Here is a 23,216-nt window from a genome sequence, read left to right on the forward strand (position 1 = left end):
TGCTGGGGGCGGGGCTGGGAGGGGGCGGGGAGAGGGCGGGGCTGGCGGGGACCAGGCGGGGGCGGGGCCTGGGAAGAGGCTGGCGGGGACCGGGCGGGGGCGGGGCCTGGGAAGGGGCTGGAGGGGGGTGGGGCGGGGATGGGAAGGTTGGGGGAAGGGGATTGGGGAGTCGGGAGTGGGGATGGGATGATTGGGGGCAGGCATGGGATAGGGAGGGTTTTGGGGAGGGGACTGGGAGGGGCTGGGGATGGGAGGGGGCGGGGAAGGCAGTCGCTTTCGGAAGCGGGAGGGAAGAGTTAGGGGTTTTTTTATTTTTATTTTTTGTTGTTTTCTTTTTTTTGTCTTTTTTTATTTTTTTATGATTTTTTTGTTGTTGTTGTATTTTGCTATATACCGCGAGGTCATAGCAATCATTCCGCTAATAGAAACTGACAGGACATAGAGACAGAACTATCTGATGAACACACACAATGACTAGAAATATATATATAGAGAGAGAGAGAGAAAGAGAGAAAGAGACAGTGAAGACTTAGTTTACCTCTGAGAAACCATCCCCAAAAAATAAATCCTGTATTAACAAGTGCAAAAAAATAAAAGAACAAAAAAACCCAAAATCAAAGGAAAGCAAATAAAACCTCCAAACATTAAAACACAGTGTATAAAATGGTGTGAGAAATTTAAGTCACTTTACAGCCTTTTAGTCAATAAAAAGCTGTGTTTGTGTCCTCGTTTGGATCCAGGCCCATCTTCTGAGATTTTACCCTAAAGGCCCTGCGAGAAGCGGTTGGAGGGTAAAAGCACCCAGTGTGTCCGAGCGGCAGCGGGCGGGTGCTGGGTGCGCCCCGGCGGGGCCCTGGTGGCCCTGGTGGCCCTGGGGTGGCCCTCCCGGCTACTCCTCGCGCGCCGAGCTGTCTTCCAGCGCGTTGATGCCCCCTACGCTCAGCGCCGTGCTGTTCTGCGTCGCGGAGGCCGTGAGCACTGTGTGCAGGAGAATCAGTACGAGCACACACAGTTTGAGTCTGCTGTTGCACAGTCTGGTTGCTGATGACACTGTGAGTGACGTCCTGTGACAGGGGCCGCTGGTCCCCACCGTCCCTCTGGAGGGCTTGCTGGGGCGCTCTTCTCTCCTGACATCACAGCATTCGGGTTCATCATTGGTTAGGAAGGTTTCGTAGAGCCCTGGAGGGTGAAGACAGGACAGGGCCCGGTTAAAAGGCGCCAAGGGCCACGGGCAGGAGCTCACACAGTACAGTGAAGCTGTTACTCTAACGTTCTGATCCACAAAATCTTACAGGCAGTTAAGCATTTTGTAAAGGAAAGGCAAGTCAATGCAACGTGGACACATAGTCAACCGGTACTTTTAAGTTCCTCACTGCGCTCTTTTTACATTCCCGGAGGCCACACCAGGGAAGCTCTGGGTTGTGATGAATACAGAGTGAAAGGTTCCATTAGGTCCAAAATCAGAACCTGAGGTTCTGGATCAGCTTGGTGACCAAGGCTGTACAACCATCCTTTTTCTTTAGAAGGAATGCGATTAACTGATGTAACAGGTAAAGTAACAGTAACTACTTGTGCTAAGAGAAACAACCGAACAATTGTAACATCATAGCTCTAGGAACCAGCTTTAGTAATCACTTCCTCTCGACCTCGCCCTGTCCTTAGCTCGCCTTCTTGGTGAATGGGCAGAGCCTTCTAAGCATCCAATGGGGACATTTCCGTTGGATTTATTTTGTAAATATTGTTCTTTTTCTTCCATTTGCTGTTCTACTGCAGAAGACCTATCTTATGCCTGGACCATTGCAGGAAGAGGCTCTCTGTTGTTCTATTTCCAACCTCCCCTGCCTTTCCAGGAATGCCTGCCGCCTCTCTTTTATCTTCCCTCCTCCCGGAATCTCTTCTCTTCCTCCCTTCTCCTTTCCCTGCTTCCTCTATAATAATGCATTGTTCTTATTTTTAAATTGATACATGGATATTTTAGAAACTTTCAAATTGGTGAAAAGAATAAAATACTTGGCTACCTCTAGTCTTTCCAATCTTGTTTCTTGCTCTGTTATATATAATTTTGTTAAGTAGCTACAGAACCCATTTTGTATCTTTTTTTTTTTACCTGACAGCAACACTTTTGCAAGAGTGTTAGCAAAAACTTTCTACGCAGATTTTATTATACTATCCTCAAGCTTGAAACTTTAAAGGTGAGGACAGAGTAGTTACAAGGATTAAATCAAGATTTTGTATGTAAAGAGCTTGGCTTAGTGCCTAGTATACAGAAGCATGAAAAATTTGGCTCCTCTTAATAATAATAGCTAGTAGTAGTGTCTCATTGTCTCCACCTAACTAATACAATCTAAAATACCTTTTCCCATCTCTGCTGACTCATTGGCCAATGTTCCAGACAGACAGCCTGAACTGCTGGTTCTTCCAGAGCACACGATACCTTCACCACTTCTCAAGCTGCTTTTTCTTCCTGGACTTTTTTCCATCAACTCATAGACCTTACTCTCATTTATCTTCAAGTTCAGCTTTCCTGACATTGCCTGTGTGAAGTCTATACTCTCTCCTGGGCTGCTAGTGTATTCTGTGGAACTCTTCAATTGTTATCTGTCCTTTTCACCATAAGTGCTAGTTTTATGTCAATTTCCTCATTCATCTGTCACCTTAAAAGCAGGAACTATGTATTTCAGCTTTGTGTTCCCACTATGTAAGAATGCCTGAACAAAACAGATACTTAACAAGCACTTATTACATGAATAAACTCAATACATATTTGTTTAATTAAAAATCTATTAAATAAGATATTATACACTGCAATCTTCAGTTTCTTTTAAAGAAATGACCAAGATATCCTTATAATGATGCTTACAATATTCATTTCTTCTTAGGCATTCAAAGGTAAACTTCACCTTCTCCTAGATAGAATACGGAAAAAAAACTGAATTAATGAGGTCTGCATCTCCGACATTTTTATTGTATGATATTTTCTTTTTGCAAATAAGATACGTCACTAGTAGACTGATCATTTATTGAAGTATACATTTTCCAAATTATATTCTACAAAAAAGAGAGTGTATAGTTAAGATTATAAGAATAGAAATCTAAAGCTCATTTAGATCAACATTTTAGAAAGTTAATAGTGAGAATATATATATTTGACAATTTCATCCAAATAAGAAGCTCTTCCAATGTGTTCAGAAGCTAGTTTACTGATGTATAACTAAAGTCATTTCAGAAAGAATAAGGCAGTTCATTTAGGCCCATAAATGTACTATTCTGCTTGACTGATAAAATTCACACTTTCTTTCCCCCTTGTCCATCCTTTTATAGGATTTTTTCAGAGTTATACATGCATATATATTAATAATCAAATAATTCCACAAGATATTTAAAAAAAAAAATTCTTCCACCTCCCCCAGCCCCAATTTTTCCTTCTCAGAGACAAATACTTGAGCCTCTTTCTGCTGTTTCTGTATTTAGCTACATTTCTGGAAATAACCTGTTTTATGCTTTTCTTGATTTTTTTCCCTTTTTATCTTCATAGACCTCCCCCTAGGGCACGTGAGGATAAAATACTCATTTTTCAGCCCATATGCACCTCCCACTCTAAGTTCAGCATGCTTCCCTGTATTACGACGTTGTCAAAACAAGTCTTAACTCAGACATGCAGTCACCTGGAGATCTCCGTCCCTCGCCATTCTGGTTTTCCAAGAGCTAATCATTATCTAACAGTTTCCTACGTACTCACGACTTCAACCCCAAATCCCTCCCAGTTGTTTTGGCAGAATGGGGATGTTCTATCAGCTTTATCTCCCGGAGTCTTTCACGATCTGGACCTGTTGCTTTTATGCCTGGCGCACAGCCACCAGCCTGACAGCCTCAATGAACGACCCCCTGGGGACACCTGCAGATTCTATCCTGTGGCTCTCTTATTGAGGAATAGCTCCTATGTCCTTTCTGGGTTTGGTGGACCAAGGTAGTATCTTCGTAAGGAAAAGCTCCTGGTAGCAAATTTCTGAGATGCCGCATGTCTAAAAATGTGTTTATTCTACCTCATATTTAATTTCTTGTTTGGCTGAGCACGGAATTCTAGTTCAGAAATTCTTATCCTCCAGATTTCTTTCTGTGCATGACACCCTTCTTCAGTTGTTGGGCTTCTGGGCCCCGCCTTTTAGTTTTATTTTATTTTTTAATGTTTATTTATTTTTGAGAGAGAGAGAGGGAGGGGCAGAGAGAGAGAGAGGGAGACAGGATCCCAAGCAGGCTGTTCACACTCAGTGTGGAGCCTGCTGTGGGGCTTGAACTCATGAACTGTGAGATCATGACCTGAGCCAAAGTCAGATGCTTAAGTCAGACCGCTTAACCGACTGAGCTACCCAGGCGCCCCTGGGCCCTGCCTTTGAATTCTCTTATCTCATTTCTCTTTATGCCACTGCATCTCTTTGCTCTACTTTCTGGAGGCTTTGGGGACTTTTATTGTGTAATGATATTATTGAGTTTTTTTTTTTTTTTCTATCACATTTTAATTTCCAAGAGTTCTTTCACGTACTCCGAATGTTGTTGTTGTTTTGTTTTGAACTGACTGGTCTCATTTCACAGCGGCAATATATTCTTTCATCGTGGAAAGATTTGCAGAGCTTTTATTTGTCACATTTTATTTCCTCCCTGCAGGGGCCCTGTTTTCTTCAAGTCATTTTTTTCTTCTTGGTTTGTTCATTTCTTATTGTTTACGCGAGAAGCCTGTGCGTTCTGGATCCAATGTCTGCAGGAGAAAGTATTGCAATGGAGCACCTAAGCAAGGTTGTGAGTGGCCTGGGAAGGGGACCTGCCTGAACTGTTTAGATGGAGAAGTTTGTACATTTCTTTGGATCGGATTTCCCAGAAAACATGCGGCCTATTTGTCCAGGAGAGCAAAAGCTCTTTGAACCTTATCCATCCTTCCATCCTTTCGGATTTATGCCTCAAAACAATTTCTTTTCTGTTGGGTCTGCCTAGAAAACATCACTGTACTTTTCTGTATCTCATTCTGCTCTGTTCCATCTCTGATTCATTCCCCCAGCTAGAATAATACCGGCAGGTAGATCCAGAAACCGTCTCTCGGCCCCTGGGCATCTGCCTTCAATCATCAGGGCATCTGTGAAGGGCCATTCCAGCTCCAGATACTGTCCCTCTGAGAATCCTGCTTCCCTGACCCCCTGGCAGGTGCACTTCCGGGATCAACCACCTGCTTCCTGGGAAACAGACATGCTTCCTGGGAAACCTACCCCCAGCGGCTGAGTCTTCCACATCATTCAAGGGACTACCAGAACTTATTTCCAGATGAAAAGAATTCATTTCTCATGCAATAATTTCATTGCACAAATGAAATTCATTGCACATTATATATATTAGAAAGGGAAAAGGTTACGAAAGGGAAAAGGGAAAGGGTTACGAAAGGGAAAAGGGAAATTTTCAGTGAATGAAATGTTCTGATACATTTTGCTTACAAAATACTCTATTTGAAATCTCTAACGAATCATTAGCTGCCATTTGGCATTAAGTAATAATAATAATAATAATAGGAATTACTATTCTATCTTATAGTACCAGCCTCATGGAGTTTTTTTTGGAGAATTAAATAATATACACAAATTGCTTAGAATGGTGCCTGCAGATAGTAAAACCTCACATAATAATTATTGCTTTTGTAAGTTGGGACAAAGAATAGAATCAGATTTATTATGGTCGGGGGGAGACGCCTGGGTAGCTCAGTCGGTTAAGCATCTGACTTTGGCTCAGGTCATGACCTCATAGTTCATGGGTTTAAGTCCCACATTAGGTTCTGTGCTGACAGCTCAGAGTCTGGAGCCTGCCTCCCATTCTGTGTCTCCCTCCCTCTCTGCCCCTCCCCTGCTCACGTTCTGTCTCCCTCTCTCTCTCTCTCTCTCTCTCTCTCAAAAATAAACATTAAAAAATTTTAAAAAGGTTAAGCGCACCTGGGTGGCTCAGTCGGTTGAGCGTCTGACTTTGGCTCAGGTCATGAGCTCACAGCTCCTGAGTTTGAGCCCCGCATTGGGCTCCGTGCTGACAGCTCAGAGCCTGGAGCCTGCTTTGGATTCTGTGTCTCCCTCTCTCTCTGCCCCTAACCCACTCGCATTCTGTCTCTGTCTCTCTCAAAAATAAATAAACATTAAAACAAAATTTTTAAAAAAGATTAAAAAAAGAATTTATTATGAGGAAAGACTTTAAAAAACATCCAATTCAAATTCTGTTTCTGTTTTCAGTTGGTCTGAACCACTCATGGAAGACCCTTATTTTTAATAGCTCAAAACAATTATTCTAGTCTAGTCATTACAAATATTATCTAAGTACAGGAATATCAAATGTTCTAAGGAAATGGTTAAAATAAACACATGATAATATTTAAATATAATCCTTCATTATCTCAGTAATTTACCTTTCACCATCTTTAAGTCCAGAAATATATGTCTATTAAGATATCTGAACAAGTAATATGCTTAATATTTTTCTGAATGCAAAAGTTTAAGAAACAGTAAAGTAAAAAGAAGGGGAGGAAATCACCCCAAATCTGACTTCATTAGGATGAATGAAGAAACAAGAAGAAACTGCTGCATTTGTTTTCCCAAATGTTTATTCATACAGACACATAGATTCACACATAAGTGTGCATGTAATTTATAGATTTCACATGTGAGTAAGATTCTATTCAGCATGTGTGACTGCACATTGTTAATCTTTATTTGGTTTGGTAGGAGTGATTTTAAACTTTGTGTATATTACTAAGTGAGATTATATATGTAATATACACACAATATGTATGTGTAGTCTATATACATAATTACGGAGTTTTAGAAACTCTAGTTTGGAATCTAAAAAACTTTCTGGATACCAGCTTTTCTTCAAGGTCATTTGCATAATTTTACAGTTTCTTTGATGGCTATCAATCTGTGAGGGTTTTTTGTCAAGTCTGATCATTCATATTTCTCTAAAAATAGCCTGTCTTATTGATAGTTTTACATGTATTAATGCAGAGTTACGCATATTTGAAGACTAGGCTTCTATATCTTCTTTATTGTTAATACTCTATTTCATCTTTTTTTTTGTCCCTGATAAGACTTGAAAGATTTTTTTTTTTGCCCACTTTCCTTTGCATGATCAGAGATACAGGTCTTGAAATAATGGATATGTTCTGATATTTATTCTGTTTGCTAATGCATCAATTTCTTAATTATGTTATTTCCTTCTTCATCCTTTGTTCAATCTTCTCTTATTATCCCCCTTGTAACCATATTGAATTGAATCTTACTTTACTCGTTTGAATTCGTGTTTTTCCTTAATAAGTTAGTTATTGCTTTCAATTTTCCTCTGAGAATAGCTTTAGCCAATTCTTTCATGTTTTAATTTGCCACGATTTTACATTTTCTGTAACCGTAATGTACATTTCCTTTTATATCTAAGTGACTTAAAAGAGTGTTTGATGGCTTTTTAAAAATGTCAGCTGATACCTTTTCAAAACTAATTTTGTCACTAACTTCAAGTTTTATTTACCTTAGTTTCAAGCACGTGGCCTTTAAAAAAGTTCTTTTTCTCAGAGAGCTGGGTGGCTCAGACGGTTAAGCATAAGACTTTTGATTTCCACTCAGGTTAGGACCCATGAGTGCCCGACATCCAGCCCAGCCTCAGGCCATGTGCTGACAGTGCAGAGCCTGCTTGGGATTCTCTCTCTCCCTCTCTCTCTGTCCCTCCCCCTCACTTTTGTGCACCCTTTCTGTCTCTCACAAAATAAATACATATACTTAAGAAATTTGATTTTCTCTAATTATTTTCTTTGTGGTTTTTCTTTGCATTATGTAAAACTATTATCTTGCTATTTTTTGCAAATATTAACATTGCTAACAATGCTTAGTCTCTGTGTTTATATATTTTTTGCCTATTAGAATGTCACCCACCGAGAAATGTGTCTTCTACAACAACTGTTGTAATGATTTTGCTTTTTTTTTTTTAATTTTTTTTTTAACGTTTATTTATTTTTGAGACAGAGAGACACAGAGCATGAACGGGGGACGAGCAGAGAGAGAGGGAGACAGAATCGGAAGCAGGCTCCAGGCTCTGAGCCATCAGCCCAGAGCCCGACGCGGGGCTCGAACTCACGGACCGCGAGATCGTGACCCGAGCTGAAGTGGGACGCTTAACCGACTGAGCCACCCAGGCGCCCCTATTTTGCTTTTTATACATTTGGCTATTATGTCAGCCACAGACATATGTATGTCAGGTACAGAAAATTCATAAATCTTCACATTTTTCACTAGACATTTAATATAAATCAAGAAAACATGACACTTTGTTTTTGGTGAAGTTTTATTGTTGTTTTTATTCCTCTTGTCGTATAGAGCATATTTTGTCTGGTATTAATATAAACTTCACGTGTATTAGCATCCATGCAGATACATCATCTGATATACCTTTGTCTATTATTTTAATTTTTCTTGGTCTCTTTATATTTTCTCTCCACTGTGTTCTACATGTAAGTTTCACAATGATTGAAAAGGGGAGTTTAACCCATTTACATTTATTGTTGGATCTACACTGCTTGGTCTTGCTTTTATCATCATATAATAATATTTCCAAACATTTAAAATTGTTTCTTTACCACTCCCTTTGCTTTCTATCATTTTCTGTGTGAGCATATTTAAATGCTATTTTTTTCATAATTTGTTAAATGCTGGCTGTTATTAATTCTACTTGAACTTTAGCTTTTAAAAAACCATACACACTTGAACTTAGATTTGTCTAATTACCAGTATCACTGATAAGGAGGTTAACAAAATTTTGTTTCTTCCATCTCCTCATTCTGTATCATTTTTTGGCTACCATCAGATGTCTTAAACTCAGTTATTGTCAAATTACTCATATTTTATATCTTCTCACCTAGTAACTATTATTTAAAAAGTTTTTTTTAATGTTTATTTATTTTTGAGAGAAAGAGAGAGAGAGAGAGAGTGGGGGAAAGGCAGAGAGAGAGGGAGACAAAGAATCCAAAGCAGGCCCCAGGCTCTGAGCTGTCAGCACAGAGCCCGACGTGGGGCTCAAACTTACGAGCCATGACCTGAACTGAAGTCAGTCGCTCAACCCACTGAGCGACCCAGGTGTCCCTCACAGTAATTATTAATAATGTTTGCATATTGCTTTATATCTATCTTATTCAGGGATTAAGTGGTTGCAATTAAGAGAAACCCAGAGGAGCCAATTTGGGTGAAAAAATGAAAAGAACAAGAACAGGTGGCGGGAGTAATACTGGAAAAATTCAAGCCTATTTCATGAACTGCAAGGCCGAGAGCATACCAGGCAGCATGAAGGACAAATCACGGGATTACTGTGGCCATCAGAGAGGGACGTGCCCTCCCCCTGGTGGAGGTGAGCACTGTAACCCGTATGCCTGGATCTCCCCCTGCACACCTCCCCCAGCAGGCAGGCTGGGCTGCCTTTTCATGCATGTGGTCACACAGGACTCCAGCATTTTGTTCTCTCAGTGCAGTGCCGTTGGGGAGTGACAGGGATTGTGGGGTTCTCGTGACACACTCCTGGGGAGGCAGATCCACGGGACTTGTTTCTCTCATCCGCGGGGGACCAACCAGCCACACGCTAGAGAGAGATTCCCGCAGAACAGATGAAGCCTTGGATACTGGTCCAGTCTTTTTGAAAGAGAAATATGACGTCCAGTGGTCAAAGACATATTTTCCCCTGGAGCCTGTGGGATGTTGCCTTCAACCTCAGAACTCGGGACTGTTTGGAATTTAATCTAATTTTTGAAATTTTGCCACAATGGAGAGAATCGCTTTCACCTGCCCATAGGATTGTCCTCAAGCTCAGGCAAGATATTTCCTGTCATTTCTTTGTTTCTTTTCTCAGTTTTATGTGTTGTACGTTTTCAACTTATCACATCCCCTGTCACCATTTCTATGCCGCAGCACCTTGGACCTGGCCCCTAGATTCTTCATGCTTGTCCCTCCCTTTTGTTTATTCCGATTTCTAGATGGTTGATGCAATACATCTAGCATGTATTGGCAAGTTTTCTTTGTTGCCCTACAATATTTCCTTTTTAAAATCTAAGACCAGTGTTATGGTTGCCTGCTTCCCAGCCCAATTCCCTTTCCACTCTTCTCCTCTGGTCTTAAAGTTTCCGTATGTTCTTGAAGGTTATTGAGTAGATGCTGTGTAAAATTACCCTGCAGTAACTTTTCTCCAATACGTGCTGTAGCATTCTGCTTCTCAACTTCCTGCCTTCATGTAAAGCATATTTTATGAGATTCCATATTTTGTTTTCTGTGTGACAAAGGTTGAACCAAGTCCCCCGCAGAGATATTAAAGACCTAGAACCTAGTACCACAGAATGTGACCTGATTCGGAGAGAGGATCTTCAGAGACTTAATCAAGAGGAGGTCACTACAGGATACCTAATCCAATATGATCTGTGTCCATATATTAAAAATTAAAAGAAAAAGGAAATTGGACACAGAGACAGACATGGACAGAGGGAACATTGTGAACAGACACAGGGAGTAGGTCGGGTGGACAAGTGATGTATCTATGAGCCAAGGAATACCAAAGTCACCGGCAAACCCCCAGAAGCTAGGTAACAAGTGTGGAACAGACTGTCCCTCGCATCCCTCAAAAGGAACCAACCCTCCCAACACCTTGATCTCAGATGTCCAGCCTCCAAACTTGTGACACATTTTTCTTACAACAGCCCTAGGAAATAATATTCTGTATATTTCTCTTTTAATAGTGATGTGTCAAAACAGCTCGAGTGACTTTATTACTTACTTGGTTTGACATCTCAACCCCCCCCCCACCCCCACTCCCACCAAGGATGGTTAGAAGTGCAGTTAGGGATCCAGTGCTCTGGGTAGCCCTTCCCAAGTTAGTTTCATTCACCTGAATCTTCTCTGTGCTGTATTACGATACCCGTGTGACCCACACCTCTTCTACCGACGCTCTCGTGCTACACTGGAGAGGAAGCCCATGCTTTGCCTTGGAGACCCTGCACGGCCATCGAGAATGTCTCTGGTCAGCCGGCCCTGACCGCAGGAAGTCTGGGAGAATGCTTGCCAGCTCTCTCTCAACTCGCCCTTATCCGTAAACCATTTTCCTCCAAGCGAGTACTTGTGGGATCACAGGTCTCAATTCTTCCAGGGGAGCCCCCAGTATGCTCTAATGTGATCTGATTTCCATTCTTCTTGAAGAAATGGCTCAGTCTCTTGCACGTGGATGGGCCCTTTCTGATGACCTGGAGTTTTCACGTTCCCTTGGTTATTTTACTGGAGTCAGAAGTGGGACAGTCGGATGCTTCTGTTTACTTGGCCACTTACTGTCTGCTCTCCCCCCCCCCCCCCCGCCCAATAGGAATTGTTAAAGGTAGTAAGGATAAGATCACATGATAGCCTTTTACTAATACCCACCTAAGAGAGTTTATCTGGAATGCATTTTCATAATAAAAAAATAAATGCTTTGGAAATAAACTGGCAATAATGGCAATGAGAAAATTATTACATGTGCATGGAAATAAAAATGCTCGAATAACATCAGAAAGCAAACATTACCTTTTTTAAACATTTTTTAAAAATGTTTTTATTTATTTTTGAGACAGAGAGAGACAGAGCGTGAGCAGGGGAGGGGCAGAGGGAGAGGGAGACACAGAATCCAAAGCAGGTTCCAGGCTCTGAGCTGTCAGCACAGAGCTCGACGTGGGCCTCGAACTCATGGACTGAGATCATGACGTGAGTGGAAGTCCGATGCTTAACTGACTGAGCCACCCGGGGTCCCCAAAACATCATTACCTTTCTTTCTCTTCGATCCTAATACTCTTCTCCAGGGATAAACACTTTGGATGGATTCTGTTTCCACATTTTTGTTTGCTTTTATGTTGGGAGTGATTATCTTCAGAAGTCTACACGATAAATCCCTTCACCTATATCTTAATCCAGTGATTTTAGACCCACTAAGAAAGCTGTATCACTATAGTTCTCTCCTCCCCCAGTGATCCCTACATGTGGCCAATCATTGCTTTTCTCTAAAAATACAATGACACTTCCCTATGTGTTTGTGCTCTGTATGCTAGTTTTGAATATTGAAAGTAAAATAAAGTACATCCTTAGCGTTCGTTTAATCCCACTTCATTACAATATTACTGAAGATAGTTTAAACATCAGGCAAAACAGATTCTCACTTTTATGCTTCATCAATTCATAAAAATCATGAAAATTTTAGATAGCTTTGTATGTGACTCATGAGTCTCTTGCACATTTTTCCCGAGTTCCAATTGTCTTTCATGTTTCATATGATCAGGAAAGTATTCTGCATTCTTTCCTGTATCGCTAACTCATCCAGCCTCGTAATCATACCCATCTCGATGTTCTAATACAAACTTTTTTTTTACATTTTTTGTGGTACAGATATCATCTTACCATTTATTTTTCACTATTCCACCCGCATTAAGATCCTACATTATCTTCTTTGCTGTGCCCTTGTTTCACTAGAGTAAAACTTCAATTTATGTTTCGGCTAGCACATGCGGAAGGTGAACTTTCATGAGTACCCATATTTTTAAAAAATGTTTTTAAGTTTATTTATTTTGAGAGAGAGACCGAGCGAGCAGGGGGAGGGATGGAGAGAGAGGGGGAAAGAGAGAGAGAGAATTCTCAAGCAGGCTCCACACTGTCAGCGCAGAACCCAACACGGGGCTCAAACCCCTGAACTGTGAGATCATGACCTGAGCTGAAACCAAGAGCCAGACACTTAACTGATGGAGGCACCCAGGTGCCCCCATGTGTACACATATTTAATTTAAACGAATAAACTTCATTGTCGCATTTTGAAAAGTAGTTTCTCGGGTACAGATCCTAGATTCATAATCTTTGTCTTCTAATAACAGGAGGCATTACTTCACTGTATCTTAGCGCCCAGCGTTGTGGTGGAAATTCTGCGTGTGTTTCCTACTAACGTTGTTAATAGATCGCTACTTACTTACCAGCTAAACCAGCACACATTTATTTATGCACAGTTCTGTGGGTCAGAGGTCTAGCGGGGCTGACTGGTTTCTCTACCCCCTGTTCACAAACCAAAATCAAGACACTGGCAGGGCTGAGTTCCTCTGCAGAGACTCTCGGGAAGAATTCACTTCTATGGCCATTCAGTCTGGTGGTTCCCTTTGCTTGTAGGGACCGGGGTCCTGATGTCCCTGTATACTGTTGACAGGGTAATTCTCAGTGTCCAGAGGCCGTGTGTCCCTGCTTCTTGGCTCATGGCCCTTTTCTCCATCTTCAAAGCCAGTGATGACCCACAAAGTTCTGCTCATTCTTCCAATCTCTCTGGCTTCTCCTTTTTCGTCATCTCTTCTGCCTTTCGCACTGTCTCTGACTGTCTGCCTTCTTCTGTGGTTTTCTGGGCTCAGGTGATCAGAATGGGTCCACCTAGATAATCCGGAATAATCCTCTATCTCCAGGTCCATAATCTTATTCCTACCTTCAAAGTCTCTTCTGCCATGCAGTGTGTTCACGGGCTCTGAAGATTAGGTTAGGGGCATTTTTTGGGGGGGGGGGTGATGGTGGAGTGGGCCATTATTCAGTCTACCACCCTGCCCTCTGGTTTCCAAAGATTCACATCCATGCCACATGCAAACCACACCCTAAGGTTCCAAATCCCTCCCTCCAATACCACATCAACTCAAAGTGCAGAAATCTCTAAATCTTAGTTCAAAATCCCCGAATCCCATGGTCCAACCACCTAAATTAGGTATTGATGTGACTCTGGGTGTAATCCATCCTGGGACAAAAGTCCTCTGTATCTGTGAAGCTAGAAAGCAAGTTATCTGCTCCCAACATACACTGGTGAGATAGGCAGAGGCCCGGAGTTATAGACACTCTGCCTCAGATAGGAAGAAAACAGAAGGAAAAGGGGATCATCAGTCCAAAGCAGGTTCGAAGTCCAGCTGCACAAACGCCATTTGGTTTCCAGGCCTGGGAATAGTCGTGTGTGGTTCTCAGCTCCCCTCTGGGCTCAGAACTCTGCGCTCTGACTCATCCTTCCTCTTTTATGATGAACACCACGTGTTTGCTGCTGAGAAGTTTCATTAGCACGTTTGGGGGGGGGGGTCTGACACCCTTTCTTCCTTCCATCCTGTCTCTGTCCTTTCCAGTCAAAGCTGGCAGTGTTCTTGTTGATATAAATTCTCAACGACGTGTGAGCTCCTGGTCTGTGCCGCAAGGATCCGCCCCATCACACGAGAAGCTCATCCACAGATCTTTCCCAGGTAATCCCTCCTCTGTTTTTGGCTACTGCCCAGGTGGCCGAGGGGATCCATGAGTCACACCTTTCACTTCTTCGAAGAGCCTTTAACTTCCTCCTCTGACCATTCAAGCTTTCTGAGGTATCAGCCCAGAACCCTCTGTTCTCTTCTGTTTTTTTTTTCTAGAGTGTGCTTTCCTGAAAGGAAAGTCTTTTAATCTCTTGCCCTCTTGGAAGACAGAGATTCCCCACATCATCAAATCCTGGATTTGTGTTGTCGAACGGTTCCCTCACTTCTCGCTCCCCTTTCGCGTTTTATCGTCAGCAGCAAAAATTGCCAGGCTACACCTTGAACGCTTTGCTGGGACATCTTTTCGGCTGGAGAGCCCATACTCATCACATGCAATCTCCGCCTTCCATGCTCCTGCAGGGCACGATTCTGCTGAGCGTGCCGAAACCACGTAACACGTTTCCGGTTTCCATTAATACCTTCCTTATTCCTCTATGAGCCCTGGCCGGTGGTCTTTAACGCCACACTTCGACATCTTGTTCAAGGCAATCTGGGAATCTCATTAGCCTGGTCCTTTATCTTCTCCCAACTTCCCCCACTGCCTTGTTCCAAAGCCGCTTCCATATTTCCTGGTATTTGTTACACGGCCCCACACGTCCGGTACCGAAACACCCATTTGCTTTTCAGGGCTGCTGTAAAAGCTGTCGCAGGCACAGTGGCTTAAATGGCATTCACTTAATACTTCCCAGTTCTGCAGGTCAGATGCCTCGGCTAGATTGACTGGCTTCCCCACTCAGGGTTTCGTGAGGCTGAAATCGAGGTGTTGGCCTTGACTACCCGGGCCGATTCCGGAGGTTAGCAGAATTCACTCTCACGTGGTTGTAGTACTGAGATCCTGTTTTCTTGCTGGCTGTTGACTGGAGACTCTGTTTCTAGAGGCCGCCTGCATCCCTGGCTGGTGGCCCCTGTCCCCGTGGTAAAACTGTGTAGCAACAGTGGGGTCGAGTCCTTCCCGCTTTCAGTTTCTCTGATTTTCCTGCCTCATCTTTCTGGCCCATGCTTCTTTGTTCTGTAATGACATTGCCCCACCTGGACAATCCAAGACAGGCTTTCTATTTTAAACGTGAGCTTGGTAATCTTGGTGATCCTAGTGAGACTGGTGATCTTAACTCCACGTGCAAAGTGCTTTCTGCCATGTCATGTGTCTGTAATGTCATGTGATCACAAGCATATGACGGGGGGAGAAGACCAAGGAGGCCAAAATCCACCTTGACGTCAGCATCCCTTTCTTCCCCTGGGGGGCTTGCTATCCTCTGTGAAAGCTCTTTGGATGGTCCACGTGTCTGTTGTATTCTCAAATCTCAAGAAGACATGTTTATGTGTGGTTTCTTTACAGCTTCTTCTGAAGTCATCTCTTGAAAATTGGGTAGTTTTCTAGGGTTATTTTATTTTATTTTTATTTTTTTAAGTTTATTTATTTTGAGAGATGGGTGGGGGAAGGGAGAAAGAGAGAGGGAGAGAGAGAATCCCAAGCAGGCTCCATACTGTCAGCGCAGAGCCCTACAAGGAGCTCGGACTCACGAATCCTGAGATAATGACCTGAGCTGAAACCAAGAGTTGGACGCTTAACTGGCTGAGCCACCCAAGACCCCCGCGGGTTATTTTATAATTGTGCTGATAAAACAATATAAAATGAAAGGTCAACCTAAGAAATGAATTTTTTTTTTCCCAAACCATAATGACCATCTGCAGAAAGAATTAGAATCGGACTTCTGAGTATCTGTATATTTATAAATTTTATAGTTATCTTTTCTAAGCAAGGGCAAATTTTTCCATTTGAGTAATTTTTCGAGGGGAGTAGTGGCCAGGTGTATCAGACTAGTAAGATGAACAAATGTTAGCATCGGTCTTGAATCTAACCATTTACAGCATTATATTCCTTTTCTTCTAGCTGATACCGTTGAGAATAAGGATCACTTCTTCACCCCATCCTGGTGCTCTAAATACCTGGCAGGCTGTTTATCCCCAAAGAACAATAAATATTTATTTGATGAAGGGAAGGAAGCAAGGAATAATGCCCCCTGAGCTGTAAGAGAATGTTTTAGTAAGTTGAGTCATTTGGATGACAAAGCAAAAATACCTGGATATAGAAAGGCCACTCAGATCTGAAAGCTAACTGTGCATTAACTCGAAAATAAATCGCTCTAAAAACTGAAAATGATGCTAAGAGAAAGGAAAATCAAAAGTCCACATTAAAATGGCAGAGATGTTCTGCAGAGAATTCACTCATCCATTAAAGCCATAAGCTGAGTCGAGAAATAAATTGGGCATTTGAAATGTCTTGAAGCTAAGCAGAGAATTTTCTCCGTAACGGGTCCTAAAGTTTTCCAAGACTGTACTAGAAAAACAGACTGTCTGCAGCCTGAGAGAGTATAATCTAAACCGAAATCTAGCACATGCTGTTAAATATCACATTTCACATTGTTATTTTCCTGAAAATGGTTATAGTGATTTTTTAATTTGAAAAATGTTGTCTAAGAAAACAGAAAAGAAGAAGAAAAAAGGAATGGACAAAAAGAAGATACAGTCTCACTAGATATATCATTCTAATTTTCCACCCCTCCCTAATGAATCCTTTGATGGTGGCCTTGATGAAGACTTTATTGGCTGGTGTGGAGGAAAGCCATATGGGTTTCTGGAGAAGTCAGCATGCCATAGTTCAGCTGTTTGGGTTTGCACAAAGCATCAAAAGAGTGCAGGGTCCCAGGCCATGGGGACTGTTGGGACAGAAAGTCTCACGTTCCTCTTCCTTATTCGGATCAGTTACCAAGTACAGCGACTCGAGTGGAGCTTACAAGAGTCACCAGGGAAAGGAATAAAAATCTCAACTCCTTCTCTTTCTTCACCAGGAACCATTGTGGCTGTGAGACGCTCTCCCTTCTCCGACCAGACTGCTCTCGCAGATGGGAAGTGTGTCGAAGGAACTTCATGAAGTGCGTTTCAGAAATTCAGAGAAATTTCTGTAAGTGTGTCCTAGGAATCCACATCACAGGAGGGTGTGAAAATGCTGGAACTCTCTGGGAGATGTTTCTGGGACTTCGTGCTTAGCACCCAGCTAGTTTCAGCAACGAAGAAGCCATATGAGAAAAAGTGTAGTGTATGGTCCTTGTTAAGCACATTACCTGTGATGTTCTGCTTCTATTTACTTGTGTTATTTTTCTCCGTGAAATGGCACAGTGGGCTCACCGATTATAAATCAGTATCATGGTTTAGTATGTATCCCACAGTCCTTTTTTTTTTTTTTTTTTTAATTTGGAAATCCTTGGTAACTATGAGTCTGCAGAGGAAATCTCCTTGAAAACAGGAAACTATATAAATAATTCTGTGGCTGCGGTATCTCAAACCATGAGTTGTAATTGAAGAGACAGTTTTGCTAATGCTTTGATCCATCGATGTTTTTAGAGTACGAACAACATTTCCTGCTTTTCTTTCTAAAAAGAAAACCAGACTTTCTGTGTAATCCCAGAACACATACACAACTATCTCAACGTCGATGTGCACTCAACAGAGGCAAACACAAGGTAATGGCTTCAAGGCATGGGAATAGCTCATAAAGAGACCCTGACTTCAAAAATAAGCTTTCTTTTCAATGAGTTAGGGGAAAATTATTTTCCTAATTTGATGTACCAGGTTTTGAAACATTAAATGTGAACAAAACCAGTTGTGATTTTAGTCAAAATGTTTGTACTCAAAATAAATGCCCAAACTTAAATTGGTAATACTCTGACTCTAAAGAAAAACAAATGTACGTGAGCAGTTTACAGACCGGATAAGAAAACTGGTCTCAGTATCTTAGAGTTAATGTTAAATTAAAAAAATGTATATATTAACTGGAATTCTTGGCTACTTTTGTTTTTCAGATTTAAATGGAACTGAATTCTAGTAGTCGCAACATTTAAAGTAGGGCATTCAAATGAAAATAAAAGAAAATAATCATTTTCCGAAAGGAATTACAAAAACATGGGAAGCAGTGACACTGGGGGCAGGCAGGTGGGGTTTGGTGGATGGAGTAGCTATCTTGAAGAGGGTATCACTCATCGTTAGAATGCACACTTCCATTAAAAACAATGTTATATCTTATATTTACACATATTTTCCGCTGAGTGAGATTCTGGCGTGTCAGTTGCCAAAGGGAATGTCTCAAGCAGCAGCGTTTTAATTGCTTATTTCCTTAGTTACAATGCCAGGTATAGCAGCATAATTATGATTCATTTCATCCAATGATGTCTTGAATTATTTGTTTTGCTTTCTGATTGTCGCCCTCTGGGGTCATTGGTTTAACCTGCCATTGAAGAAACAAGACTCAAGTTTTAACAAAATACAAAGGAGCCTGACAATGGTTGCTAATTAGCCGAAGAATGAGTTTACAGTGATAGAGATAAAACACCAGGAAATGATTCTCTCTCTCTCTCTCTCTCTCTCTCTCTCTCTCTCTCTCTCTCTCTTTTTGGGGTGGGGAGGGGGATAACAGGATTTAACACTCACTTATAACTCTTATTTGAGAGCTCGAGAGTTATCTGTTTGGTAGAAGATCCATTAAACTGGGAAGATATAAAGAATGGTAAGAATGAGTTTTGAAGTGTGGCTCAGAGGTGATACAATGTAAACTAACACATCGAGAAGTTCCGCTCAGTGTGTCCCCTCCACTTGACCCCTGCTGTGTTTGATTAGTCTGCCACTCTGTTCCATGTGAGGGGAGGGACAGTCTTAAAAATTCTGTATTTCCCACAAGAAAGAGATTCAGGAAAAAGACAGCGTGCCTGGGTCATGACAGAAAGAAAGGAAGGAAAGAAGAAAAGATCACGTATGAAATTAAAATGAGATGTTATGAGGCACTACAAGAGAGAAATAAAAAAAAACAGTGTAAAAGAAAAAATAGTCCAAATACTAGTATTTAAAAAACTGAAAAGTAATGACGCATCATGCTTCGCTTAAAACATACAGAAATATTCATGACAATATTCTATGTCCATAAAGGAGTGAGAAGCCAGAAGTATAACACATCGCTGGGGAGAATCTATGTGTGGTCATAAATTATCTGAGTTTTTGGCAACAAGTATCACAAGCTGAACTTTTGTGTGCCCTTTTACCCACCAACTCCACCTAGAAGAATTTATGGAAAGAAACCCGAAGTGAATGGAAGTAAGTGTGCATATATGTCCATAGAAGCGTTTTTTAATATAGTCCTATAATTAGTAAAACGCTTAAGTAATTTACGTTATACTCATATCCTGTATTATTATTCAAATGATATTTTATGCCGCAGAAGCATATTTTAGAATTCAAAGCCCTGTTCATTGTATAGAATGTTATTTTCCCCTTGGTGGTAGATGATGGTTTTTCTTCTTTTTGCTTATGTGCATTCACTGAACGTTTTAAAATGATTAAGCATACATTTTCTAGCTTAAATATAGCAATGAATATCCCTTGACAGAAAAGAGGCTGTGGGTGTTTAAAGCTCTTTGACCACCAAGGTTAGATTTTTTTCAAAGAGATGCATCTTTTCTTTAGTGCAGGGACACTGAGCATTATGCACAGGATGGGGCTGCTTTGGGCTCTGACTCGGTGCTTGCCAGCACATCTCCCCTGGGAAAGTCGTGCTCGCTTCCTTGTTCTCCTTGAGGCATGTGGTGGGCAGCTGCCGTTTAGCGCAAGGAACATCACCCTGAATGATGAACGGCCCGCAGATTTTACTTTGGGGATCGGCCATCCTCCTCTGGACGGATGCGGTGCACGTGAGGCTGATCCGGCCCCTGCCCCCTGCAGGACAGCCCGCGAGTAACCTGACTGGCCCAGGCCACAGTGATGGCTCAAGTGTGGACACGGGACCGAGGTTAGGACAATCCGACTCCAAAGCGGGACTGCTGCAAACACACCAGGAACGGGGTGATCTCTTCCTGCCGAAGTTCCTAAACTGAGTGGTTATTGATCTGTAGCTGTTGGTCAAATCAATTAACGAAGAGAAAAGCAGAGCCTAGAGCTGGGGAGAAAGAGTCAAGTGGGCGTTGGGGACAGAACTAGCGGTTGGCCCACATCTATGTCTCATTTCTGCACGTGTAGATCAATAGACATCTACATGATCTATATGATCAATATAGATCAATATACCTACATTCTCATCATATCTGTGTTCCTCTATCTATCATCTATCCATCTATCATCTATGTATATATCTATCCATCCATCATCTATCTATGTATCTATCACCTATCAATCAATCATTTATCTATCTATCTATCTATCTATCTATCTATCTATCATCTATCTAATGTATAATATATAAGACTCTGATACTTATCCCTGGACTTTAAGATTATATAAACCAATGAATCCTCATTTTGCTTACATCCGTTTTAGTTAGGTCTCTGCCATTTGCAAGGGTCACCAACGTGCACACTCTCCTCAGAGACATTGTGGGGATTTAACAAGATGAACCTTAAGTACTTGGCTGAATGCATTACACATCCTCTGCACTCACAGTTAGTGGCCAGTAACAATCCTAACAGTGGTGGTAATGGTAATGGTATTGAGACAGGACTGTAGCTAGGAAGCAATGGGTTCAATCTTCTTCATGGATTTTCTCTTTGCTTGGGAAATAACCTGTGGAAACCTGAGGAAAACTGTGGGGCACCTGGGTGGCTCAGTGGGTCAAGCGTCCCACTCTTGATCTTGGCTCAGGTCATGATCTCACAGTTCGTGGATTTGAATCCCACATCGGGCTCTGCACTGACAGTGTGGAGCCTGCTTGGGATTCTCTCTCTTTCTCTCTCTCACTCTCTGCCCCTCCTATTCTCTCTCTCTCTCTCTCTCTCAAAATAAATAAATAAACTTAAAAAAAAAACCCGAGGAAAACTAGTTTCTCTGTATCCCCTTTTCATGTCTGTGCGTTTGTGATAATAACACTCTCCGTACTTACTTCCAAGAAAAGTAATGGAGATATAGTGAATTGTTCCCTTCCTGCTCTGTACTCTGTTAAGACTTTACATGTAATAACACCAGTCTAGTTTTTATTTAATTTGTTAATTCTACAAATGAACATGTGTGTCTTAGGTTATGAACCACATCTATTAATCAATCTATCTCCAGCATCTGGCACAAGGCCTGATAATAGATGTATGCAAAATGCTGGCTTCCCCCAGAGATGTCTAAATCCAAATCCCCATTACCTGTGAATATCTGGTTATGTGGCAAAAAGGAATTAAGGATACAGATGGAATTACGGTTGCTCGTTAGCTGACCTCAAAATAGGAAAATTAATCCAAGCGAGACGAATCTAATAACATGAGCTCTTAAAATGGAAAGAAGGAGGCCAAATCATGGGTAAGAGAGATATGATGGGTGAAGAATCTTCTCCACCACTGTTGACTTGACTTTGAACATGGAGATGGGGAAGAGCAAGCCAAGGAATGTGGGTGGCTTCTAGAAGCTGGGAGCTGTCCGAGCAGACAGGCAGCAAGAAAAGAGGGACTGCGGTGCAACAACGACAAGGAAATGAATTCTGCCATCAGAATGATCACGAATGGGTTCTTCTCTTCAAGCCTTTAGAAGGAACACAGCCTTCTGACATCTTGATGTTACTCTGGTGAGATCTGTGTCCACATTGTGACCTATAAAACTGTGAGGTGATACATTTATATTGGTTTAAGCCACTAACTACTGCATTCGTGACAGTTTGTTACAGCAGTGGTAAGAAATTAATGCAGTGGGTCCTCAGGAAATCTTAATGAATGTGTGACAATGCAAAAGAAAACACCTAGGAGGAAAGGGCATAGAGTATAATATGGCGGAGAAAGAGTATAATTTTACATTCTTTCACCACACTTTCCTCGGACATTTTTCTCTGGCATAGCAGGTGTTTTGTAACAGAAGCTGGAAGAGGTCATGACCCTCTGGAATCATCCTTTTGGTAAGAAAGTCACAATGGAGAGAAGGCCAGTTACTGCAGGTACAAGGTAAAGTTCTGGTGAAAAGGGCCAGTGAGTGAGAGCAGGTGCCATGCTAGGCAGGAAGTCAGATGCCCCAGCTTCTCCCGCCGGCCTCCCTGAGGACTTGGGAAGGTTCCCTAACTTCTCTACTCTTCAATGTTCTTATCTGCTAGGTTTAATCGTTGAGCTACTGTGTTGGACAGATACAAACAACTGTTTCTCCACCCTGCAGACATTTCTAAGTGATCGCCACACCCGTTCCTAGTGATACCTCAATTCCCCTCAGTCCAGGCAACAGTCCTCGAAGCCAGCGTGAGACCCGCCATGGCGCTAAATGACCGCCAAGGTCCTTTCAGCCCCGAGACTCCGCAAGCTCACACAAGGAGTCCCCTGGCTATATGCTCGCGTTTGCTTCTGTTTGTGCTAATGGACGGAGCTTGTGATTTTTTCCATAAATTTGATGCTTTTCCTTGAGGGTGGTTTCTCCATGCTTTCAAAAGTTCTCTCTTTGTGGAAAGAATAAAAGCAGTGAACATACATGTAAACCCTTCTTTTTTTGTAAGGATTAAGATTTGGAATCCAAAAGCTGTCCACAAATTTCATGAAACTATTGTATGTTATATTTCATTCCAGAACAAGAGTAGGTTAGAAGTGATTAGAACTATCCCATTTCCAAAAGGAAGACAATTTATCTAGAGATGAAAAGTTTATTTAGCTAGAGATTTTCCCTCTCCCACCCACCCCCACCCCCATCCTACACCTAACAATAGAATTTATTTTTTGGAGTTTTAGTTTCACAGCAATTCTGAACAGAAAGTGTAGAGAGTGGCTAGATTTTCCAAAATAAAAACTTCCCTCACAACTGTTTCCTGAGATGAAGGGTTTTCAGATTCCGGCTTAAACATCTCCTGACTGTTGGGCCATGAAAACTTGGACACAGCAAACAC

The 23,216-nt window shown here is 41.8% G+C and overlaps 1 protein-coding gene across 1 annotated transcript in view; it reads right to left on the reverse strand.

The window, feature by feature from the left end:
* Nucleotides 1–358: 358 nt before the first annotated feature.
* NALF1 (NALCN channel auxiliary factor 1) overlaps nucleotides 359–23,216 on the reverse strand; it is a 625,366-nt gene continuing 602,508 nt past the window's right edge. The window contains exon 3 of the mRNA XM_042930147.1: nucleotides 359–1,179. Within this exon, the coding sequence (XP_042786081.1) occupies nucleotides 890–1,179 (290 nt within the window). The 3' untranslated portion in view covers nucleotides 359–889. The remainder of the gene's footprint in view (nucleotides 1,180–23,216) is intronic.

This window comes from Panthera leo, chromosome A1 (assembly GCF_018350215.1).
Source record: "Panthera leo isolate Ple1 chromosome A1, P.leo_Ple1_pat1.1, whole genome shotgun sequence".
Classification (NCBI taxonomy): Eukaryota; Metazoa; Chordata; class Mammalia; order Carnivora; family Felidae; genus Panthera; species Panthera leo.